The sequence below is a fragment of the Malus sylvestris genome, chromosome 13, assembly GCF_916048215.2.
Source record: "Malus sylvestris chromosome 13, drMalSylv7.2, whole genome shotgun sequence".
In the NCBI taxonomy this organism is placed as follows: Eukaryota; Viridiplantae; Streptophyta; class Magnoliopsida; order Rosales; family Rosaceae; genus Malus; species Malus sylvestris.
Window position 1 is genome coordinate 12847711 of NC_062272.1, and position 25267 is coordinate 12872977.

The window sequence follows — 25267 nt, forward strand, 5'->3', positions numbered from 1 at the left end:
GATCATCATTCTATATGCTACTGGGAATTGGGAAAGTTGATACATTGGTCAGTTTGATTTGGATGGTTTTTGCAATTTAATTGACCGCTTACCCCGTACCCTTGGGGGTTATTATGTTCAACCCGTCATGTGCGGCCCAAGACACAAGATTTCGGGTGTCTGGGCCTTACATGCGAGAGAGTCTTTTGTTTGGACACCTGACTAAGGGCAAAAGACAGGGGGTGGGACCCGAAAGTGGGCTATGGTGAGCCTGCAAATAAGATAAGTAGGTAGGAAAATTGCATAATTTGGATGCCGAACCATAAAATTTCTCCTTACATGCAAATGTGAGAGAGGGAAACTTTTTGTTTCAAAGTCGGAGGAATATGTTAATCCGACCATCGGACTTTAGAATTTCTCCTTACACTAGGCCCCCAAACATCAATTGCCTTTTCTCATGAGGACTTCCATGGTAAAAAGGACTAGGATTATCTCTTCTTTTCCTTCCATCCCCTCATCTCACATTTTATATTTTATCTTTCTCTTTCTATATAAAATTAATAAATTAATATAAGATGTTGACGTGGCTTAACCGTGACTGTTCAAATAGGAAGGGAGGGATGGGAAGGAAAAAAAGAAGAAGGAAAGAATCCTACTCCTAGACCTAGTAAACTTCATGCCACGTATCTTAAATACAGCAGAGACTAGTTCTTAATACGGCAGACTCACTAGAATATAATCCGTTTTGTTGAATGTGACCGTTACAAAAGGGAAGGTCCAACGGAGCTTTCTACCGCTTTTCAAATTTTAAAATTAAAAATTGAAAAGGTAAACAAACAATTTCTTCCCCTACTTTCTTTATCTCTGTCACACAGACCAACCCTCATTCATCATCGAAACCCAGAGATTTTCAATCTCAATCTCACATCTCTTTCTCTTTCTCTTCTATCTTCTTTGCTCCGTCACCGCGTTCGGTCTCCAATTTCAATGGCAATGGCTCTCAGACCCATCGACAATGCTCTCCCAACCACACCGGAAAGACCCAAAAAGCAAACCAAAGTTACTGTTCCAATGCAAAAGCAGCAATCCGGCCTCGTAAATGACGAAAATCAGGCTCCGCTTCCTGCAACCGCGGATTCCGCCATCGATTACATCTCCTCTGAGAATCTCAAACCCATCTCAGACCCGGATCTCAAGATCCAGGTAATTCTCTATCTCATTGGATGTCCCTTGCACGCGAATTCGACTCCCTTCATCTGTGTATTAAAGTAATTTATTTGAAATTTCAGAGCTTGAGTGAGGGATTCGAATCAAAGGATTGGGTAAAGGTGTGTGAGTCTCTGAACAATGTTAGGCGTTTTGCACTCCACCATTCTGCTCTTCTGGCTCCTACTCTGTGAGTGCTTTTCTTCTTAGTTCCAACTTTCGATTCTCTGCTGTAACAAGTCCACTAAAACGACGTCATTTTTGTATGTACAGAGAGAATGTTGTAGTGGTGCTGGTGAAGGCAATGAAGAATCCGAGAAGTGCCTTAATCAAGACCTCGATTATGGCTTCTTCCGACATCTTCACCGCCTTTGGTGATGGTTTACTTGACTCCGCAGCCTCTAATGCATTTGACCAATTGGTGTGTACCCAAACTTTTCTCGTTTTCTTAAATTTAGGGATCGTTTGACAACAATTTTGTTTTCATTTTTTTTATGTTCTGATGAATGGCTTGGATTGTTCAATGGGTTCACAGCTGCTGCAATTGCTGCTCAAGGCATCTCAAGACAAACGTTTTGTGTGTGAAGAAGCAGACAGGGCACTGAGCTCAATGGTGCAGTCCTTGACCCCTCTTCCTCTGCTTCAGAAGCTCCGAGCTTACGCTTCCCATGGCAACCCCAGAGTCAGAGCCAAAGCTGCCGTTTCCATCGCATCTTGTGTCGCCAAGATGGTATATACTATGAAACCAAAATGTTCTCTTGAGTTTTGACGTTGGACATGCCATTTTTCTTGTTAACCTTGTTATGGAAAATGGGAATTTGGTACCGATTTTCAGGGCCTTGAAGGATTGAAGGATTATGGGCTGGTTTCTCTGGTACAAAAGGCTGCAGATTTGTTGAATGATAGGCTGCCCGAGGCGAGAGAAGCAGCGCGGGGAATTGTGATGTCGGTATACAATGCCTATACAGAGAATGAAGAGGAGAAGCTGCGGGAAAATGAAGAGGAGAAGCCGGAGAAGCAGGAGATTTGGTTAAGCTTTTGCCAGTCTAATTTGTCAACAATTCATGCTCAGTCCATGGTCAAAATTACTTCTTCTCGGTAGAAAGGTTAGAAGAAGACGGTGGATTAGGGGTTGGGTTTTGCTGGTAGTAGAAGCTAATAGTGGGAGTGCTAGTTTGGTTTGTGATTCTGCTGGTAGCTTTTTAGCTGCAGTTAGAGTTTGAGAGTGCTATGAATTTACATCTTCCAGCTTCGTCTAAAAGCTGTTTTTACGTAATTTTATGTTGATGAATTTCTTCGTTTAATAAAATTTTCGTTCTTGATAATATCAAGATAGCCGACCGACCCCACTTAGTGGGAAAAAGACTTTGTTGTTGTTGTTGTTGTTGTTGATAATATCAGAAATAGCGAAATAGTTGCAGAACGGTAGTAATTTACCAGCAGTGCAAGTAACCAAACCAACCCCTCTCCGACTGTCTCAAAGAATATCTTTGAGATCTACAGGGAAGCAAGCGGGCGGTTATATACAGGGCGACTCAAAGACTTCACTGTAAAGAAATTTTCAGCTGTGTTCTGGTGTCTGCGATTAGAACGTGCCACAATGAAAGTCAGCAAATAATTTCACCAAAAATCGAAATCATTTCAGCTCTCTTCCCACAATATATTGTCTCTCAGTACGTACAAATACATGGATTCCTACATTTGAACTATTTCCTATTCATTTGAAAGAAGAGAAATATCACAAGACAGAAATACGAAAATCTCTGTAACTGCATTTCACTATATTTTCCTACAACGGGGTCATTCAACGCTTCCCTTGCATGTTACCAAAACCACGAGGAGACCTTCGCTTGAGATCAGCAGACCCAAGCCATCGTAATATCAGGAATGTGGCAGAACTCTGAAACCAAAAGCATTCCTGATTGGCGGAAGAACTCTGAAAGAGGAAAAAAGTCTTAAGCACTTCACTCTTGTTCAACCAGAGAGCGCAACGCTGTCTCAACTTCTTCAAAAGGTTGCCCGGCATACAGCTGAAGCTGCCCTCTCTTCACAAAAATCAGCTTCATGTTATCTGACTTTATGGCTTCGCGAAGTTCCTGCAAAACATAAAGTTGCTTTATCATCTTAACACTGATGACTTGAATGAAGAAAAATGCATGTCTAATGGGAAAAATTGTACTTTGAACACTTTCAAAAGTTGAAACGCCGACTCCGTTGTCCTCATGCAATGTTCAGCAGCTTCAGACTCATAAATATTGAGTAAAAGTATGAATAAGTTTTGTGAAATCAAATTAGAATTATTACTTTGTTTGGTAAAGGAACAATATCAGCCCTGAAATCACCCAGATCTTCGAAAAAAGTTTCCAATAGTATACAGAAGTTATTGGCATCAGTGCGGTGTTCGAAAGCGACAGTATAGGAAAAATCACTCTGGCTTTGGTGCTGAGAACTGAGCTTTAAGGTATAGAGTCCGCCTTGCCCCTCGCTACCAGAACCTCTACGGATCATAATAACCTGACATGGGATACATAGCAATTTGACTGTTAGTTGGAGACAAAAAGCTTACCCAAATACCAAAATAAGACACAAAAAGAAGAGCTTATTGATCCGATAAGTAAAACTTGTGAACGTAATTCATAACAGAGCATAAAAGGGAAAATATACAACTAAAATGGCATAACTATAGAATGAGTGACTGAATCATAAAGCATAAGATAAAGATTGCAAGTATCCATTTTATGACAGCATCAATGAGTGCTTAAAGTTAAAAAGTTGGCTAAGATGGTTTGGTCAAATGCAACAAAGTTCAATTGCTAAACAGGCAGCACAACTTAAAAAAAATGTAAAGATAGAAAACTACGAAAGAAAATTAAGAAAAGTTTCGGGATATACCAGAACATAAGGAAGATCCAACCACCACGGATCAATATCATTCTTTGATCGATTGCCACTGACTTTGTTAGCCACTGGTTCCTTTTCAGCTTCTTTGTTTTTTGAACTGCCATTTACACTCAATACAGCATTATCACCAGATTTTATGGTAGTTTCCTGAATTTCTTTCTTTGAGGAAGACTTTTTCTTCCCCAACGCCCTTGATTTTCTTGACTTTACTCCTTCAGAGGACTTCCCTCGTCTTTTCTTCTGGACGGTACCTACAAAGTTTAACAAATTAATAACAGAGCCAAGCTAACAACGAAGTATGCAGTCTTTGTGCAATTCAAAAGCTTTACCATTTTGTGGCTCAATAGTTCCAGCTCCTATGTCGTTTCCGCTATCCATACTCCGAGTTCCTTTCTCCAAATGGTTCCCGTCATTTTGCAACTTGGGTTCGTCCTCTACGGTCTTGGAAACACCTTGTCCAATATCACTCTCTCGCTGGTTTTCATCATTATCCGAATCCAACAATTCTTTACCATCACTACCAACACTTGCATCTCCCGCCTCTGTATCTACACCGCCCGAACCTCTCTTTATCCTCCTAGATTCACCATGCTCATCCAAACCCCCAAACCCCTTGGGATTGCTTTTCGCCTCGGCCTTAAACTTGACCTTTTTCTTAAACAGCAATGTCCCATCCTCCTCTTTAGAATTCCCATCTTCTACTTTCTCATTCTTTTCCATATTACTCACATATGGACCCTGCAACTTCTCCCTTTTAGAATTCAAACTCCTCTGCAACCTAACCAACCGCTCTCCGACCTCTTTTTCGATGCCTATTCTATTCCTTGCATCAGAAATATCATCTTCATCACCGATACTTCCCTTCTTCAACTCCCTTTTCTCCGACTTTCGTGCTTCCCTCGCCATTGCTCTAATTTCCTCTATCCTCTCGTCCAATTGTATCTCGTCCAAAGAAATCACATTGCCCAATTCAGAACCAACATTCGAATACAAAGCTTTCCCTTTCGATTTGCTTAAAGTTTTCGACTTCCCAGTTTCCTGATCAGGATTATCATCTCCCAGCAACCAAACAGTAAAAAAAGCCTGAAATAAATAAGCCCCAACCAAATACGCCCCAAATTTAAGGACGGACTTGGCAGAAAATTTACCAACAATGCCATTTTGCCCGGGGGTCGTCACAGACACGCTCAGTTCTTCAACTGTATCGCCTTCTGCGGCAACGACGTCGCTTCGGTCAGAGCTAAGTTCGGTATTGGAGTCGTTCTCGGAAGGAGTTACCGGGGACTCAATGGGAATTACAGGCTCCGTCGGGGGTAGTTCGGGAAGGAGAGGGGTTTTGGGTGGCGGGTAGGGTCGAGTTAGGGTTTTGAGGATTTTGGGGCGCAAATGGTTTCTCCGTCGGGTGGGTTTTGACGGTACGGAAACGGAGGCTGAGGGGATTGGTTTGACTGGTTTGGCGGTGGAGTGGATTGGGTGTGCGATGACAAGGGAGGTGGCGCAGTGCGCACCCGCCATTGGTGGTTCAAGAAAGGAAAGGAAAGGAAAGGAAAGGAAATGCTGCTTTGGTTTGAATTTCAGCTGGAAACTGTATTTGGAGGGGCTGGTGCGAGATAATTTGCGCCATGTGTGAACGTTTGGGAACTTAGCAGGTGAACGGTCAAAGTCCTAAAAGCCCATTGACTGAAGGATTGGGTGTTGTCATATTGTGGGCCAATCTTTTCTTTTGTAGTGGCCCAATATTTTAGTTTCATTTCAAGGTGAGCCCATCTAATTTCTAAACCCAATCCACAAAGGAGTGATTCTCTTACCTTTTAATCTCTCTCTCATTCTCTTTTCCGTATTTAAAGGGTTACGAATAAGACATGTTACATCTTGTGTTGACTTTTTTTATAGAGAGAAAGACGAAGAGGAAAGTGTGAAAGAAGGGGAGGGAAGGGGATAGAATTATGAGGCGAGGAGAGCGAATGAGATAGAATTAGGAGAGAAGATAATCCCACTTATAGACAAAAGGACGAAAAAAGAAAAAATCGAAGAGAGAATTCACTTTGTCAACTAAAGATAACGTCTTTTAACATTAAAAAAGTTGTATCAATAACAAGTTTGTAACCAATTTATTCCCTACCCTTTAGTGTGATTATATCAAACTTTGAAAATTATGGATTTTTTTACCACAAGATTGAGGATTTGGAACTCAAAATTCTAATAATTTTTGTTTTGTGTTAATCCGGTGTTAATCTAGTTAATGGTGAATTCAAAAAGTTTTCTTACTGATTACAAGATGAAATTCGCACGTCACTTTACGTAGTTGTTATTAGCTCCTTTCCCTTGCTTATTCTCTTTAATGTAATGGCTACATAGTAGCTTTCCTTAAAGAGAGCATCAAAAGAACATTGTGAAATGTCATGAACTTTTATGTAGACCCGCCAAGTTTTATGAAGTTAGTATTAAGTGTCCAATTACTAGTTACAACTTAGTTTGAGATGGTTACATGTATTAATGCACATTTACCATCTTTAATAGGAAGCTTATATTTGGAGCACCCATTGTATATTTTTAAGTCAAATGTGTGAAGTTTTATTCAGAGCATAAAAAAAATAGAAAGTGAATAAAACGACAAAAATTTTGTACCGAATTTAACACTTTTAACTTTTGATGCATTAGAATGCGGTTGTGGATGCTGAAGTCCCAAATTATAGTGTAGCAATTAACAACCCGAGAATCCATCATTGGATAAGACCTAGCATTAATTTGGATGATAATAATGTTTTGTCAAGTTTATATGGAGTAAAAGAAATGAATTTTGGAAACAGAGTATATCAATTGCTTTGTAATTCGTCAGAATACGTATGTAAGAGTAGAAATTATCTTTGTTTAATCATAAAAATTTGACCGCTATCCACAAATACATGTATATATAACCCCAAATAAATATGGCTCTATGTTAGTTCAAGTCCCAGAGATGATTCACAAGTAGCAGCTCTCACGGCAAAACGTTTTGAGCGTTAAAGTCCCACATCGGGCGTGAGAGAGAATTGAGAAAGCAAACAGGCCTATAAAATGAACACTCCAGCTCTTCCCAATTCATACCTTTCTCGGCCTTTTGGCTAAGATCAAGTGTAGTATTTGTTCTTATCAGTTTAATATCTGATACGTGGACCAATGGTCCACACGATATTAAATTAATTTTTCTGTGAGGAAGGTTCACCACAGTAGCTTGCTACTGGGATCTTCGCGTGTCCCCCTAGTGTTGCACTACTGCTAGGGCTGGCGCACTCCACCAAAACAAGTTGAAATTTATAAATTTGAAGTTCCGTCTCAAACAAGGCGAAATACAAGTTATTCTTATATTCATCGTTATACAAAATTTCAGGTTCCGTCATAAGCAGAGGGAAATTTTTTTTAACTTCTGTTTGTTCATTTGGAGTTAAAAATTAAATTAATAAATATGATTATTCTCTCGGTAATCCGTCTCAACCGCATTATTTTCTGTCCAAATTTCAACATTTCACGAAGTCGCAAAACCCAAATGAAAAAGAAAGCAGAAAACTCAAACAATTTCTTCTTACCAAAGAAAGGCAGGCCGGCGGATAGGATATGAACATATCGTTTGGGACCATACTCATTTGACCCATCTCGTTGAACCATTAGTCATTTGCAGAAACCGACGCCAGATCTGACCAGCGAGAGAGGAGAGATTTCAGAGGAGTCGAGCGCGGTTGTTGCACAGAGGGGATGGAGGCCATGGTCCATGGAGATATCGAACGACAAGTCCGTTGTCGTTGCCAATGGCGGTGGTGGCCAGGCTGTTGCCAGCGGCGGCGACGGTTGCGATGTCGCTACAGCTGAAAGAAGAAGCTAAAGATAAAGAATTGGATTGTACTGCAAAAACGACGGCTTAGCGCCATTGTCGGTGATGGCCGCATGCCTAAAGGCGAAGAACGAGATTTGGGCGGCTGCGTTTGGGAATTTTTTTGGTTTCTAGTTGGGGATAAGGGTTCCCCATATGTTCTGGAAGTGTTGTGGCACAATTTGTGACGTGTCGAATTAGGAAGTCCAAATGGGCAATGAAGTGGGCCCCGCGATGGTCATATAGTCAATTAATTGAAAATGTAACAGATGTATGACATTGAAATGAAATTGTGAGTATGTATGAAATTGTATGTTTTAACGAAGAAATTGTAATGTTTTAAATCTTAACGTTGTAGACAAATTGATGTGTCTGCTGCAGTATAAAATTCTTTATGCTAATTGTTCACAAATTCAATGGTTTAGCTATTTAGACTCGGCGCTTTTGTAAGAAACTTTTGCTGTTTACAAGCATTTTAGTCCCACATCGACCAAAAACAAAGAAAGCGTGTATTGAAAGTGAAATCAGGCTTCTTAACAATTTTCTCGGCCTTCATAATCAAAAGAAATTGAGCATGTTTCCCATCTCTTCTCGAGAAACAAGTGGGTTATGATAAATTGTGCTCAAATTCATATGCGGCAATTCCGTCGATATCTCTTCTTTAGTTGGGGGAAGAATCCGCACGAATCGGATATTTTGAGGAACATATATAGAGAGAATTGGTTACATAATGTGTGGTTGTTAAACAAGTATCGGTTTTTTAGCAAAGTACGGAATGCATCGTCAAATATTCAATATGATTCCACAAGATCTAATTTCGTTCAAGTTACGGATTCTCTTACCTTTTAAGGTGAGCCCATCTAATTTCTAAACCTAATCCACAAAGGAGTGATTCTCTTACCTTTTAATCTCTCTCTCATTCTCTTTCCCGTATTTAAAGGGTTACGAATAAGACATGTCACATCTTGTGTTGACTTTTTTTATAGAGAGAAAGACGAAGAGGAAAGTGTGAAAGAAGGGGAGGGAAGGGGATAGAATTAGGAGGCGAGGAGAGCAAATGAGATAGAATTAGGAGAGAAGATAATCCCACTTATAGACAAAAGGACGAAAAAAGAAAAATCAAAGAGAGAATTCACTTTGTCAACTAAAGATAACGTCTTTTAACATTAAAAAAGTTGTATCAATAATGAGTTTGTAACCAATTTATTCCCTACCCTTTAGTGTGATTATATCAAACTTTGAAAATTATGGATTTTTTTACCACAAGATTGAGGATTTGGAACTCAAAATTCTAATAATTTTTGTTTTGTGTTAATCCGGTGTTAATCTAGTTAATGGTGAATTCAAAAAGTTTTCTTACTGATTACAAGATGAAATTCGCACGTCACTTTACGTAGTTGTTATTAGCTCCTTTCCCTTGCTTATTCTCTTTAATGTAATGGCTACATAGTAGCTTTCCTTAAAGAGAGCATCAAAAGAACATTGTGAAATGTCATGAACTTTTATGTAGACCCGCCAAGTTTTATGAAGTTAGTATTAAGTGTCCAATTACTAGTTACAACTTAGTTTGAGATGGTTACATGTATTAATGCACATTTACCATCTTTAATAGGAAGCTTATATTTGGAGCACCCATTATATATTTTTAAGTCAAATGTGAGAGGTTTTATTCAGAGTATAAAAAAAATAGAAAGTGAATAAAACGACAAAAATTTTGTACCGAATTTAACACTTTTAACTTTTGATGCATTAGAATGCGGTTGTGGATGCTGAAGTCCCAAATTATAGTGTAGCAATTAACAACCCGAGAATCCATCATTGGATAAGACCTAGCATTAATTTGGATGATAATAATGTTTTGTCAAGTTTATATAGAGTAAAAGAAATGAATTTTGGAAACAGAGTATATCAATTGCTTTGTAATTCGTCAGAATACGTATGTAAGAGTAGAAATTATCTTTGTTTAATCATAAAAATTTGATCGCTATCCACAAATACATGTATATATAACCCCAAATAAATATGGCTCTATGTTAGTTCCAAGTCCCAGAGATGATTCACAAGTAGCAGCTCTCGCGGCAAAACGTTTTGAGCGTTAAAGTCCCACATCGGGCGTGAGAGAGAATTAAGCAAGCAAACAGGCCTATAAAATGAACACTCCAGCTCTTCCCAATTCATACCTTTCTCGGCCTTTTGGCTAAGATCAAGTGTAGTATCTGTTCTTATCAGTTTAATATCTGATACGTGGACCAATGGTTCACACGATATTAAATTAATTTTTCTGGGAGGAGGGTCCACCACAGTAGCTTGCTACTGGGATCTTCGCGTGTCCCCCTAGTGTTGCACTACTGCTAGGGCTGGCGCACTCCACCAAAACGAGTAAAATTTATAAATTTGAAGTTCTGTCTCAAACAAGGCGAACTTCAATTTGTTCTTGCAAACAACGTTATACAAAATTTTCAGTTCCGTCATAAGCAGAGGGAAATTTTGTCAAACTTGTGTGTGTTCATTCGGAGTTAAAAATTAAATTAATAAATATGATTATTTTCTCGGTAATCTGTCTCAACCGCATTATTGTGTCCAAATTTCAACATTTCACGAAGTCGCAAATTGAATTCAAAACCCAAATGAAAAAGAAAGGAGAAAACCCAAACAATTTCTTCTTACCAAAAAAAGTCGGGCGGATAGGATATGAACATATCGTTTGGGACCATACTCATTTGACCCATCTCGTTGAACCATTATTCATTTGCAGACACCGACGCCAGATCTGACCAGCGAGAGAGGAGAGATTTCAGAGGAGTCGAGCGCGGTTGTTGCAGAGGGGATGGAGGCCATGGTCCATGGAGATATCGAACGACAAGCCCGTTGTCGTTGCCAATGGCGGTGGTGGCCAGGCTGTTGCCAGCGGCGGCGACGGTTGCGATGTCGCTACAGCTGAAAGAAGAAGAAGCTAAAGATAAAGAATTGGATTGTACTGAAAAAACGACGGCTTAGCGCCATTGTTGGTGATGGCCGCACGCCTAAAGGCGAAGAACGAGATTTGGGCGGCTGCGTTTGGGATTTTTTTTGGTTTCTAGTTGGGGATAAGGGTTCCCCATATGTTCCGGAAGTGTTGTGGCACAATTTGTGACGTGTCGAATTAGGAAGTCCAAATGGGCAGTGAAGTGGGCCCCGCGATGGTCATGTAGTCAATTAATTGAAAATGTTATGACATTGAAATGAAATTGTGAGTATGCATGAAATTGTATGTTTTAACGAAGAAATTGTAATGTTTTAAGTCTTAACGTTGTAGACAAATTAATGTGTCTGCTGCAGTATAAAATTCTTTATGCTAATTGTTCACAAATTCAATGGTTTAGCTATTTAGACTCGGCGCTTTTGTAAGAAACTTTTGCTGTTTACAAGCATTTTAGTCCCACATCGACCAAAAACAAAGAAAGCGTGTATTGAAAGTGAAATCAGGCTTCTTAACAATTTTCTCGGCCTTCGTAATCAAAAGAAATTGAGCATGTTTCCCATATCTTCTCGAGAAACAAGTGGGCTACGCAAAATTATGCTCAATTTCATATGCGTCAATTCCGTCGAGATCTCTTCTTTAGTTGGGGGAAGAATCCGCACGAATTGGATATTTTGAGGAACATATCTAGAGAGAATTGGTTACATAATGTGTGGTTGTTAAACAAGTATCAGTTTTTTAGCAAGATACGGAATGCATCGTCCAATATTCAATATGATTCCACAAGATCTAATTTCATTCAAGTAACGGATTCTAGCCAAGGTCAAGTGGACCGCCTGACCAATTGATTGGTGACAACTTGTTATTGAGAAGTTTGGTAGAACGATGTAAGTGGATGACGAGGATGATTGATCATCAAAATCTGATGTTGCCATTGCTAAGCTAATTATCTTGACTTGAAGATTAAAGAAATGGAAAAATGAATGATAGTTTTGATATGGATTAAGAATTGTTACATCTATGTAAAAGCTAGAGTGTATATATTTAATTTTGATTTCTTTACACTAATGACAATTTTTAAAATTAGTATTTTTAATAACGCGCCTAAGCTGTTTCGGAAGCAAGGCGGCCATAAAAACGTCTCTACTAAGTGGGAGTAGGCTTAAACTCGTCTAGACATGGTCGAGGCATGCCTGACACGTTCGACCGGCGTCCTCTCTATTTAAAGGTTGCCTAAATATGGATTTTTATCATTTGAAATCTGAAAGTTTTAATTGCAAAGCCATTGCAATTTGAAGAAAACAACCTTGTTTAGATTGATTTCTTTTGCTAATTTTTCATTTTCTCTACTATTTTTTGTTTTCTTTAACTTTTTTTCTCTTTAAACTGACCCACCGATTGTTGTTTCTCAGCTGTCCAGCATATTCTTTCAGTACATTCTCTCATCACATTTCTATAAAAGCATCTTACATCTTTATATTATTTTTTCTTAAAAACGTGATTGGCCCACAGGAAAAAAAAGAGAGCATCTTTTTACTTTTATTATTCTTTTTGTAATGTTAAATATTAAATACTAGTTTCTTAAATGTTATATTATCCTTGTTTTTCTTACCAAATAATGTGTTTGCACTTAACATACACCCCAGTATCTTACCGAAAGAACAAATTCTACCTGTGAACATAGATTTTATGGTGTGAATTGAGTTTTATAAAACATGCAAGTTATGTTAAATTTCGTTTGGTAATACTTTTTTTTTCTTTTTTTTGGTGAACAAACAGGACACTTAGTAAATAAATAGATTTTGAATAGAAATCCATACTATTAAGAAAATATATAAACAAATAAATGAAACGGGTTGAGCCCCGTTTCTTTGGCGGGTCGGAACCGGAAAAAACAAACGGCTGCAAGGTTTTGGCTGGTTTTATCCTCATTCGCATGGTGTTTCCCTCTTTCTGCTAACACTTCAGTGGTAGTCACAGTCCCCAGAAAAGGCGAAGAAGCTGCTCTTCCAATGAACTTCAAATCCTTCGCCGCCCACTCTTTGGCGCTCCAACCCAGGGAAGCCGCCATGGCTGCTATTCAAACCTCCCCCTACCGGGTATACACACTCACACGAGAAATATATCTGTATTGGATATACACGCGCACACCAGCACTTATTTTGAACTCACAGTTGAGTGTTCACTTTCTGTTTGGTTCCCGAGAAAATGTTAGGAAAGACTAGAAACACTTGGAAGTTTCGGGAGGGCCTTAAAATTGTTCTGCTTTCTGTTTGAGATTTCGAGCTTCGTCTTCTTCCTACATTTGTCCCATGGTTTCTGGGAAAAGGAACGCAGTTTTCAACTGTTTGAAGAACGTTTTGGGTTGCTTTTTTAAATTTGTGATGATTTTCAAAGTTGCGATTTTTGCTTTTTTAAATTTGTGGTGAAGTGATGATGTACTTGAATTTGGAATTTCAGTTTGAGTTTATACTAAAGTGGATTACAATTCGGTTTCATGTGTCTGCATAATGTTGCGATTTTTATCGGCATGTGAGAGTATGAGGCATTGTTAGGCTCTTTTTATTTTGGCGCATCAGTTGCTTGATGGAATGTCACACAGAGACTTTCGATGGCGTTCTCTATGGTCGGAGTTTTGAGTGTTTTTTTTTCTTTAATTCGGTACAAGATTGAGATAGAACAAATAGAAATTACGAAATGTATGCGGTCTCTTGTTTATTGTAAGTGAAATTCAATAGTGAGAGATCTGACAGAATTGATTTTTCAAGATTTGGAAACTGGCATTGTTTTTTTCTTTCTATTTTACAAAGTGCAAAGGGAACTCTATAAATGCTCTTAACTTCTAATTGGAATTCGACAACCAAACCGAATCACAATGATGGTAATAACCAACTGTGAACAAATTGTACCTTACTATTAACAAATAAATTTAGATTCCCTTCCACAGTTTTGAATTGTTCTGTTTCTTTTCTTCTTCTGAACTTCTTTCGACATAATTTTTCTTGAAATAAATGGCTTGATTCATGATTGAGTTCAATTTGTCATTTAGACACTAGATTTGTATCTCATTTAACTCCATCTTAAATCTTCTTAATATTTTCTAATAAACAGAACTGACAAATTGTGTTGTACACGGATCAGGTTCTGTCGCCAAGAACTTGCTCATCCTTTAGGAGCACAGCTTCTGTTGGCTTATTTTATTTCAGAGATAGGTCTTCAGTTAAAGTATTCTCCCTCTTTAACATCGCACACTATTCTACGTATTCCAATGACGAGTTTGGTTCGTCCTCAAAGCGAAGATCTCGAGGACCTGTTATGGCCGCAAAGAAAGTAGCTGAAGGTGTTTTTCTGTGTTATTATTCTTCTTTCAAATTTGGTGCTTGTAGCGTTGATCTGTCACACGATTTCTAGAGAAGTCCTTTTGAAGTATTTGTAATTTTTGTCTGAAAACCAAACGCAATATTCCTTTTATTCTTCTCCTAATTATCTGGGTTGATTGTTGTTGTTTAGGGAAAAAGCAAGAAGAGGGAAAATACAAGCACACAGTTGAGCTGCCAAAGACATCATTTAGCATGAGAGCGAACTCTTTAACGCGAGAGCCTGAAATCCAAAAAATATGGGATGACAATCAAGTGTTCAAAAGAGTTATTGGTAAAAATACAGGGGTGAGTTTCATACCATGCCTTAGATTTAGGTATCTGTGACCTGGCGTGACTTATTGGCAGACTTTTGCTTTCTTGGTCAGGAAAATTTCATTCTTCACGATGGTCCTCCATATGCCAATGGAGATCTTCACATAGGCCATGCTTTAAATAAGATTTTAAAGGATTTTATCAATCGTTACAAGGTATTTATTCCTCCTGTACTTATCCATTCACTATGATATTTTTACACATATTTGACATTCATTTTCAGCTGTGACTGTGAGTGAGGTAATTTGGATAGAAATTACTTAGGATTGACCAGTTTGGCTTGATTTGTCTTTCTTGAGAGTGACCAATCAATCAAACAGTTGGACCACTCACTAACAAAGGTTTCCCTTGAAAACAACTTTGAAACTGAAAAGTGTTGGTAAACCAAGTTTTAATTAATTAAAAAGGATTGTTCCAGATCACCAATTGCTTACTAGCTTTTCGTATACATGCTTGGCCAATGTTAATATTCTAGCACATATCTTATATGTTCCAAAATGAATTGAACGCTTGCACGAGAATTTTAGCTCTCATTTGAAGAACATGGTGATATCTTGATTTCATTTGTTTCTGCAGTTCTTTTAAGTGTCAGAATAGGTATAACATTACAACTTTGGATGCTGGTTAAGAAAATAAAAAAGCATGAGAGTTTCATGCTGCCTTACAGTTATTTATTCAACTAACATTTTGACAAACTCTTCTCATAACTTACTAAAATAAATAAAACAAAACAGCTTTAGTTACATAAACCCAGACCCTATCCTCTTTATACATGCAAACTAAGCTACATTTGATTGGCTGTCAAAGCTCAATGACCCTTTCACAAAAATAAGTAAAGTTCATTCCTGTATTCTTTTTCTGTGGGCAGCTTCTTCAAAATTATAAGGTTCATTATGTGCCTGGTTGGGATTGTCATGGCTTACCAATTGAGTTGAAAGGCAAGTAATGTTTCGATCATATTCATTTATGTCTCATGAAAACCACTTTCAGAGGGAAAATAAGTTGAAGCGTTCTGTTGAATCCTCTCAGTTTTTCCTAATGTAGCCTTAATTGCTAGAAATCAAGGTTTTTATTTTTTTAATTATTTTTTTTTATTGAGAAGTAGAATCCAGTTTGAGTACATTAGGTTTATTTTCCTGGGTGAATGTGCTGATTAACTTGGGCATCATTTCGATCATTTCAGTTCTGCAATCACTTGATCAAGCTGCTCGAAAGGATCTAACACCAATAAAGTTGAGAGCAAAGGCAGCTAAATTTGCCAAGCAAACCGTTAAAACTCAGATGGAATCATTTAAGGTAAATACCCTTTATCGTCTCTCACATTAACTGTTTGTTTCTTGGCTCTATAAGAGTGATTCTTTGCAGATTATTTTCTTGACCCTTTAGGCTTAATTTGCAATTTAATTATGTTGAATCCACTGCTTGGAATAGTCTTGAACATTGATTGTTTCATCTGATTGCAGCGTTATGGAGTGTGGGCAGACTGGAATAATCCTTACCTAACTCTTGATCCAGAATATGAAGCTGCTCAGGTAGTTACAATGTTCATGATTTATTTGTAGACAATTTAAAGTTTTAAACTGAATGTAACCTCTAGAAGATGGTCAACAACCTATACTGTGGTAATGTCTACTAATGGACTTCAGATAGCATTCTTTTTTGTCTAACAAACATTAAAAGGAGAAATTAAGAGGCCTAAACTTGCTCATCATTCTGTTTAAGGATGTTGATCTTGTATGTGGTTGTGTCAGTACATGTTTGTCTCATTTGTGTCGTATCATTTCCTAGATAGAAGTATTTGGCCAGATGGTCCTTCAAGGTTTCATCTACAGAGGCAGGAAACCAGTTCACTGGAGCCCCTCATCACGAACTGCTCTTGCAGAGGCTGAGTTAGAGGTAAACTTTTTTCTGCTTAATGTAAGTATATAGAAAATGTCACCGCTATGACATGTGCAGTTTGTTACTCTGTGGGGCTTCTGAACAGTTCTGAATTCTGACCAGGCATATATTGTGCTCTATCTCATGTTCACGTCTATGTATAAATGTGCTTTATTTATCCAGAGAAAACGGTTCATATGGCCTTCAAGATTTTCCAGTTAATTAATATTATAGACCTGGTACAGAATCATAGATTCCTTCATGCTTTCCTTTCATAATGTTTTTTCCATCCTTCTGTAAAATGCTGTCACTTTCTTGGGATGCTTTTGTAAAAGGATGTCAATTTTCATGTATTATCTCATTTTGCTTTCATACATTGTATTGGTATAGTTCCTATTTACTTGACCGAAACTTTTATTTGCAGTATCCAGAGGGGCATGTTTCGAGAAGCATATATGCCATTTTCAAATTGGTCAGTGCCTCTCCAACTTCAGGTGGCTTATTAAATGAGTATTTCCCAGATGTGTGCTTGGCCATTTGGACAACAACTCCCTGGACTATTCCAGCCAATGCTGGTGAGTGCCTATTCCAAAAATCTAAATTATTGGTAGCAGCATATTACTTCAGTATTTTTGTACAGTTTTTACTCGTTATATTAGTCTTTTTCGTTTGTATGGATCTCGAGGTGATAACAGCATACTAAACCATAGTATTTGGTTAAACTCATCTATGCTTATAATATCCATCTCTATTCTTTACAATAAGCTGTTTACTGAAGCTGCCTGTAGTTATTCTGCTAAAATTTTCTTCAGCCCAGATTTTGCAAAAGAAACTTCTTGATCTTAAGTTGTTATTAGTCAGTCATCTTTGTTCTTAATCTGTTTTATGCCTTGTATAGAAATAGTGTCAACTGTTTGTAATTAAGCATTAGCTTGATTTGGAAATTTGGATGAACTGACTTGGAAGAGAATGTACCATTAAAATCTTGGCCTCTTCTCACTTGTAAATTGTAATATAACTTGCTACACAGTTATTTATAATTAAACATCAGCTTGATTTGGAAATTTGGATGAACTGACTTTGAAAAGAATGTACCATTAAAATCTTTGCCTCTTCTCACTTGTAATATAACTTGGTACACAGTTATGGATTCTCATCTTGCTGGTAATTGGTGTTAATTAATATGTCTTTTCCTACATAATTAAGCATTCCCACTTGTAGATATGACATATGAGCACCTTCCTTGGTCATTTAAGTAATAATTTTACTGTCCCTGTTTCATTTCACAGCGGTGGCTGTGAATGCCAAGCTTTTATATGCCATCGTTGAAGTACAGTCACTCCCAGAAGATTCTTTATCTGATGGAAATAAAAAGGGAAGGTCTGGAAATCTTTTGAAGGAAGAAAAGAAGCCTTTCCTTATTGTTGCTTCAGATCTTGTGCCAGCGTTAGAATCAAAATGGGGTGTGAAGCTTGTTGTTAGGAAAAGGGTGTCGGGTTCAGATGTTGAAAACTGCAGGTTATGGATTTAAAATGATACCTACGAAGAAGATGTATTTATTTAACATAATTACCTCCCTTTTTTAATCACGGATGAAACTGAAAACTATTGACTGAGGTGTGATTTCTAATTTTCATTTCAGGTATGTCCATCCGGTTTTTAATAGGGAATGCCCGGTTGTCATTGGAGGAGATTATATTACAACAGAATCAGGAACAGGACTGGTCCATACAGCTCCTGGACATGGCCAGGAGGATTATGTCACTGGCCAGAAGTACGGACTACCTATGCTTTCTCCTGTAGATGATGATGGAAGGTTCACTGAAGAAGCTGGAAAGTTTTGTGGGCTTGATGTACTTGCTGATGGTAATATTGCTGTCGTGAAATACTTGGATGAACATTTATCAATTATCATGGAAGAATCCTACCGTAAGTTCTTTCTTTCCCTTGAGCGGATGATAAGTGAACTTTCCTATTATTTTTTCTTTCGGGTTATTGCAAACTGAGTCAGTGACAAGCTCTTCCTTCTGTTATGCAGAGCATAAGTATCCATATGACTGGAGAACCAAAAAACCCACAATATTTAGGGCAACTGAGCAATGGTTTGCTTCAGTAGAAGGGTTTCGTGAGGCTGTTATGGATGCAATTGGTCATGTAAAATGGATTCCACCTAAGGTATTCGTGGGGACGGCATAATGGGCTAGTCTTGTATGACTTTATTTATTGTATGCATAATAAGGTCATTTTAGTTATCTCGGGCTCTTACATAGTTATTGTGCCCTTTGCCAGCTTGTTCTTGCTGTTCAGTGTTGCTTCATCATCTAGCAGAATTTGAATCCTTGTTTTTGCAGTGTTTCTGAGTACTATATGACATCTTCAACTGCATTTCCTTCACTCATACTTAGCACAAGTCCCAATTCGCCTTCATTAAACTTAATAAGCGGTTCAGTTCAGCCTGCCTAGATGGAAAATGTGCTTGGAATTGTGAAGTTTATGTATTATGTTTTCCTAGGAGTTTTACTGATTTAGCAGTTTTAGATTTAGTCATTATTTATAGGTCTGGATTTACATTAGTTTGCATGCTATTATTCAGGCAGAAAACAGAATTTCTGCAATGACTTCCAGCCGCTCTGATTGGTGTATATCGCGGCAAAGGACATGGGGTGTTCCAATTCCAGTCTTTTATCATGTGGAGTCAAGGGAACCTCTGATGAATGAAGAGACTATTGAGCATATCAAGTGTAAGAGCCAGTTAGACATACACTTCCTCTTTCTGTCTACTTATTTCCAAATATTAGTGTCTAATTAAGATCTTATAGAAATTAATATTTGCTTTAATTTTGCGCATCAGTTGTGAATATTTCCAACTGCATATGAGATGAGGGTTTTCTCACTTTTTTCTAATGCATGGTGTCTGTCTGGCACACACAGGTGTGTATTTGTGTGCTTTTAGTACATATAAGAACTAAGAAGATAGATCAATGAATGAATATCCAATATACAAAGACTGCTCGAATGATTAGCCTACTTTTAATTGTTTTAAAGATGAATGGTGTATTTAATAGGTTAAATTTTGATTCTTTCAGTCCTCTGTTTTTGCAGCGATAATATCCGAAAAGGGTAGTGATGCGTGGTGGTACATGAAGGTCGAGGATCTTCTCCCTGATAAATATCGTGATAAAGCATCTGAATATGAAAAGGGGACTGATACAATGGATGTATGGTTTGATTCAGGTATTGATGTAGTTTTTATTTAACCTTGTCAGCTCTACCTTGTGCTGCTATATAAGAATATTCTCTATTACTTGGTAATGGCATGAATATAGATAGATAATTTCATCATTGATGATTTTTTCCCTTACAGAAGGGTAGTCTGGAAATATCTCATTTTGCATCTCAATCCATTTGTATCTTCATGGTCATTTTTATCACATTGATATATGCAACTTCACTTGTTATGTTGAAACATATAGTGGTTCGTTGTTGGTTCTGTTGTATAGTTGCCTTGCCTATACCAGAACATAATTTTTTCTCAGTCAAATATTCCAGAACATAAATGAACTTTGTCTTTTCGCTTACCATATTATTTATTGGGATCAGTCGGTGTTTACTACTTTGGATGCGTGTACATAACTGCATCTAACTTTTTCGGTTCTGTAATTTAATCTTTTATGTTTCTATACATGTATTTAAGTCAATGGTTAAGTTCTATTTCAGGCTCTTCTTGGGCTGCAGTGTTGGGGAAAAGAAATAGCCATAGTCTTCCCGCAGATTTGTACCTTGAAGGTATGGATCAGCATCGTGGGTGGTTCCAAAGTTCTTTGCTAACAAGTGTTGCTACTAAAGGTAATGAAAATCTGGACATGTTCATTTATCCTCACTATGCAATATAACATTGAAACTGGTTTTCTTAATAATAATTAATAACCAATAAAACAGAGGGTTGATTTTTATTTTTTAAATTTTATTTTGTGTAAATAGCACATTTTTGCATTACTCCTCGTGTTTGAAATGTGATTAATTTTGGGGAGGTGTCATACACACATTTTCGATGGAAGTCTTGTTCTTTATTTAAGACAATTAAACATCCTGTGATTCCCTTCACCCATGCCTGATGTAGGATAAATATGTTTAAAAAGGCCGCATTAATCCTTCCATTGCATTATCTTCATACCCTTGAGTATTGGCATCATAGCTTAATAAAAATAGTACATTGAGAATGCAAACCAGACTTAGATTGGTTGCCAAGTAAGATCTTTGGAATTAAATCTTGACTGCTGCATTGTAGTGATTATAATGTAGTCTAGTCTCTAACTACAGTAGTTGAACGCTGAGGGAAATGGTATGTAATTTAAATAGTTTCAGCAAGGCTAGTATATAATTGTTTATGTCCAGGTGTTCATTCTTCTGTATGGATTTTAAGCCACAGAGGCTATTTTCATTTTAGAGAGAAGTATTTGTTTCAAACAGTGACACTGCTTGAATCTGTTACTTTGCTTTGATACAGGAAAGGCTCCATATTCCAGTGTTATAACACATGGATTTGTATTGGATGAGAAAGGTTTGAAAATGAGCAAATCTTTGGGTAATGTAGTAGATCCACGGACTGTGATTGAAGGAGGGAAGAACCAAAAGGTAAGTAATTGTTGTGAAGTAAATTTAAACCTACTCAATTACCACCTGAATCAATCTTCAACAGTATCTGGATAATAAAGTCTTCATTTTCTGCTGGCAGGATGGCTATGGAGCGGATGTCCTGCGTCTTTGGGTTTCTAGTGTAGATTATACAGGCGATGTAACAATCGGCCCTCAAATTCTCCGTCAAATGTCAGATATTTATAGGAAGACGCGAGGAACATTGAGATACCTTTTGGGAAATCTTCATGATTGGAATGTATGTTCAACTTTCACAATCAGTGCTTTTGAATTCAGACGTCTGACCCTATAAAAAATTCTACATGTTTAGTCATCTTAAGAATCCCAGCTTTACTACCTCTTGCTGGATAACTATCTCTTAATCCCAAATACACAGATTGGTGCACATGCTCACAAAGGTATAAAATATCGATGATATCGGAAATATCGGTAGTCCAAAAACACGGAAATTTTGATGGAAATATCGGGATATTATCGATATCGATCAAAATTGAATAAAAACCACGGAAATTGTAAGAAAAACTTGGAAATTTTTATTGAAACTTTGCAGGATGTTTATTTAGTCAATTATCTATTAGTTTATCACAAAAAATTGGAAGGAAATGCATTGCTTGATGGATTTAACTGATTTAAGTTGATTATATAGCGAGCTGGCAATCATTGTGAGTGTAGAAAATATGTAGTAATTAATGAAAGAAGTTTAAACACACCATAATCATTTATATATAATGAATTAGTACAATATTTTACACTTTATACATTGCATGGTAAGATGCAAAAGTGACTTAGTACCACATAGAGTTCCTATCAAGGTCTAAAATATCGATGATATCGGAAATATCGGTAGTCCAAAAACACGGAAATTTCGATGGAAATATCGGGATAATATCGATATTTTAAACCTTGGCTGCAAGTGACAATGCTGTTTCAGGCAGTTTTATCTCTTGGTCTGTTGTTTTCACTTATACATAACTACATCATTTTGGCAGGCTGATAGTGCTATCTCTTACCACGATCTTCCCATGATTGATCAGCACGCACTGTTTCAGCTTGAAATTTTTGTGAAAAACAGTAAAGAGTGCTACGAAAACTATCAGTTCTTTAAGATATTTCAGGTGAACTTTCTCTTAAGCCTTTTGATTTGATTTAGTTATGCTTCTGTTTAAAGTGTATAGTTTTATGGTCAATTAGATGATAGCATTACATGTGAGGCTTTGTTTCTCGAAATGGCTCCTAGAAATATATGTTCACGGATGTAGCAACTTTGGATTATCTTTCGGTTGCCATTATGGCTGACCAAAGTTGAGTACTTTGTACATAAACCAAATAATAGTTGAAGAAAAGAGTGTAAATGTATGGTGGGTCTTACATCCCCTTTGAAATAAATCTTACCATTGTTGTTTTCATACTGCGATGGCAATCTGAGCCATTGTAAAAATCATTTAAAAATGCATAGCAATAGTTGCCATTAGATGGTACTGAATCCTGATTGTATGTCAACTTAGCCCCCTTAATTTAGCTGGAATTCCATGCAACTATCTAATTAGCTTTCTTCATATTCTCAGATCATACAGCGGTTTGTTGTCGTTGACCTGTCAAATTTCTATTTTGATGTCGCCAAAGATCGGCTTTATGTTGGGTAATTCACCTCCTGCTCTATCTACCAGTTTCTAGGCATCTGCATAACTCTTGTACCTTCCATTGATCTGTCACCCTCGTGATGTTCATATGCTTTTACATTGCAAGTCTTCATTTTCTAGAATTAGAGATGAAGCATAGTTTATCATTTCAGGGGTACAAGTAGTTTTACTAGGAGAAGTTGTCAAACAGTTCTTGCAGCACTTCTCCTCTCTGTAGTGAGAGTGATTGCTCCGATATTACCTCATTTGGCTGAAGATGTATGGCAAAACCTTCCGTTCCAGTACACTGACGATGATGGCTCTGCTGCCGAATTTGTTTTTGAATCAAGATGGCCAGCTTTGAACAACACATGGCTCTCTCTTTCGAAAGAGGAAACTAATTTCTGGGAAAAGGTTCTTGAGGTAATCACCATTCTGTTTAATGTTCTTCACACATTAGTACAATTTGGGGTTTGTGCAGTCCATGTCCTTGTGACATATTACAACTGAGTTGTTTAAGGGAAAACCTTGGAAAATTTAAACTCCAGTTTCTTATTGGTTGTCAGTAAAAAAATTAACGATCTCATAAACTTGATGCTCTTGAATCTCATCATCTATTGTTCCTCTCTAAGCCAAAATTAACGATAACATACACTTGATGCTCTTGGTTGTCTGGTTTTGACATTTCGTTCTTGTTTACTTTCTTTTCCTGACAGGTTTTATTCACCTGTAAAATAATCAGATAAATCTAGATTCTAATGTTAGAAGTGCTCTTAGAACAATGAAAGAAATGCCACGGTTGATATCTGTCTCTGATGTATTTCACTTGTTTCTAATGCGTATGCACTTGTGAGCAGTTGAGAACTGAGGTGAACAAAGTCCTGGAGGTTGCTCGTACGGAAAAGCTAATTGGCTCTAGTTTAGATGCCAAGGTCTACCTTCACACTTCGGATTCCGGTCTGGCCTCTAGATTAGGTGAAATGTCTGAGGCCAACAACGACGCAGACACACTGCATCGCATATTCATAACATCTCAGGTAAGTTCAAATTCCTACTCGCTGGTTCACCTGGTGGCTAAACAGACATGATCCGCCCTCTGATCACTATCCACATTTGTTTATATGAATGCAGGCAGAGGTTCTTCCTTCGTTGGAAGATGAGCTGATTGCGAACATACCTCACAAAGGAGAATACCTCATCGAAGAAAACGTCGAAGTCTGGATCGGAGTGTCTCGTGCCGAGGGCTTAAAGTGCGAAAGATGCTGGAATTATTCACCTCAAGTTGGTTCCTTTCCAGAGCACAGCACGCTTTGCGGCCGCTGCTATAATGTGGTAAATGTTCAACAATCTCCATCTCCAGCTGTAGCTGTGGTCAGTTGAGATTCCGTCAGTTCGACATTTGCTCCGATTCCCTTCCTTTCTGGGTTGAGCAGACAAGTGTAGAGCATATTGCTTAGAGCTGCATTTGTACAGACTACAGAGCATCATTGAAGGTTTTGACGAATATTTCAATCAATACAATAATCCAAGTGTTGTACGGAAAATCCCTCCAATTTTTTAGGAAACTACAAGGTCCAACTATAATGGTACTTTAATGCAGGATCTAACCGTTGATTTTTCGGACCAATCACAAGTATTATATTGACAGTGAAGAGCACGCCGAGAGTTTAACCGGACAAGGACTGGGATTGGGCTTTCCTTTTTTTGGGAACTAACCCCAATCTAAGTTGGGTCAAACTAGGTGACTTATTAATTAGCCTTCTAAAATACTAGAACATACGTGTCACGATCTTAAAGGTCAATTGAAGTCAACAATCCCTTCTAGAGGCATTTTCGTTGTTTTCCACCTTTGAGAATTAAATTATATTAAAATCAGGAACGGTAGTAACATCTACTCTTTTGAGAAGGAAAATGCTAAAAAGATCATATTTTTATATCAAATTTGTGTATCATCTAACGTGGTAAATGATGTGTATATATATGCCACGTTAATTAATAAATTTTTCTGACTGGATGTCGATTGTACACATCACTTACCTCAAGAGATATTGCGGGAATATAGTAAATATGTGGTCTTCCTAGCCGTGACAAGCTTCAGTTTTATAATGAATTTTATCAGTCCACGTAAGACTGAATCTGGGACGCACCTTGTAATGTCATAAGATAGTTGTCTAAAAATAAACAGTACATTTCTTTGCAAAAGATCACCATCTCAAGTTGGTTCCTTTCCAGAGCACAGCACGCTTTGCAGCCGCTGCTATAATATATGGTTGACGTTCAACAATCTCCATCTCCAGCTGTAGCTGCGGTCAGTCGAGATTCCGTCGGTTCGACATTTGCTCCGATTTGTTTCTGGGTTGAGCAGACTAGTGGCTTTTTGTACAGCACATTGCTTAGAGCTGCATTTGTACAGAGCATCAATTGAAGATTTTGACGAATATTTCAACCAATACAATAACCCAAGTGTTGTACATAGGGTCCAACTAGAATGGTACGCTACGTTCCATGCAAGATTTGACCCGTGCAATGA

General features: G+C 37.7%; 3 protein-coding genes and 2 non-coding genes across 5 annotated transcripts; 4 read left to right on the forward strand and 1 right to left on the reverse strand.

Annotated features, from left to right (window-relative positions):
• The first annotated feature begins 766 nt into the window (after nucleotides 1-766).
• Nucleotides 767-2510, forward strand: LOC126596944 (uncharacterized). Its single transcript, XM_050263658.1, has 5 exons — nucleotides 767-1182; nucleotides 1269-1375; nucleotides 1459-1606; nucleotides 1721-1915; nucleotides 2021-2510. Exons 1-5 carry the CDS (start codon nucleotides 967-969, stop codon nucleotides 2285-2287), a joined length of 933 nt encoding a protein of 310 aa, XP_050119615.1. The 5' UTR covers nucleotides 767-966; the 3' UTR covers nucleotides 2288-2510.
• Nucleotides 2511-2803: 293 nt separating this feature from the next.
• LOC126596943 (uncharacterized) lies at nucleotides 2804-5698 on the reverse strand. The gene is made up of 4 exons (XM_050263657.1): nucleotides 4416-5698; nucleotides 4078-4337; nucleotides 3490-3699; nucleotides 2804-3281 (listed from the first exon to the last, which is right to left on the reverse strand). Exons 1-4 carry the CDS (start codon nucleotides 5599-5601, stop codon nucleotides 3150-3152), a joined length of 1788 nt encoding a protein of 595 aa, XP_050119614.1. The 5' UTR covers nucleotides 5602-5698; the 3' UTR covers nucleotides 2804-3149.
• Nucleotides 5699-7169: 1471 nt separating this feature from the next.
• On the forward strand, nucleotides 7170-7364 carry LOC126598236 (U2 spliceosomal RNA). The gene has a single exon (XR_007614752.1). It is a non-coding gene; the product is annotated as a U2 spliceosomal RNA (small nuclear RNA).
• A 2745-nt stretch (nucleotides 7365-10109) lies between these two features.
• On the forward strand, nucleotides 10110-10304 carry LOC126598234 (U2 spliceosomal RNA). Its single transcript, XR_007614750.1, has one exon. It is a non-coding gene; the product is annotated as a U2 spliceosomal RNA (small nuclear RNA).
• Nucleotides 10305-12751: 2447 nt separating this feature from the next.
• On the forward strand, nucleotides 12752-24281 carry LOC126596373 (isoleucine--tRNA ligase, chloroplastic/mitochondrial-like). Its single transcript, XM_050262937.1, has 22 exons — nucleotides 12752-12991; nucleotides 14034-14232; nucleotides 14403-14557; nucleotides 14638-14739; nucleotides 15453-15522; nucleotides 15768-15880; nucleotides 16048-16116; nucleotides 16373-16480; nucleotides 16887-17037; nucleotides 17752-17980; nucleotides 18105-18391; nucleotides 18501-18637; nucleotides 19056-19203; nucleotides 19565-19696; nucleotides 20180-20308; nucleotides 20970-21097; nucleotides 21198-21356; nucleotides 22108-22233; nucleotides 22684-22757; nucleotides 22911-23160; nucleotides 23595-23774; nucleotides 23869-24281. The coding sequence occupies exons 1-22, from the start codon at nucleotides 12905-12907 to the stop codon at nucleotides 24115-24117; spliced, it is 3282 nt and encodes a 1093-aa protein (XP_050118894.1). The 5' UTR covers nucleotides 12752-12904; the 3' UTR covers nucleotides 24118-24281.
• The last annotated feature ends 986 nt before the right edge of the window (nucleotides 24282-25267 follow it).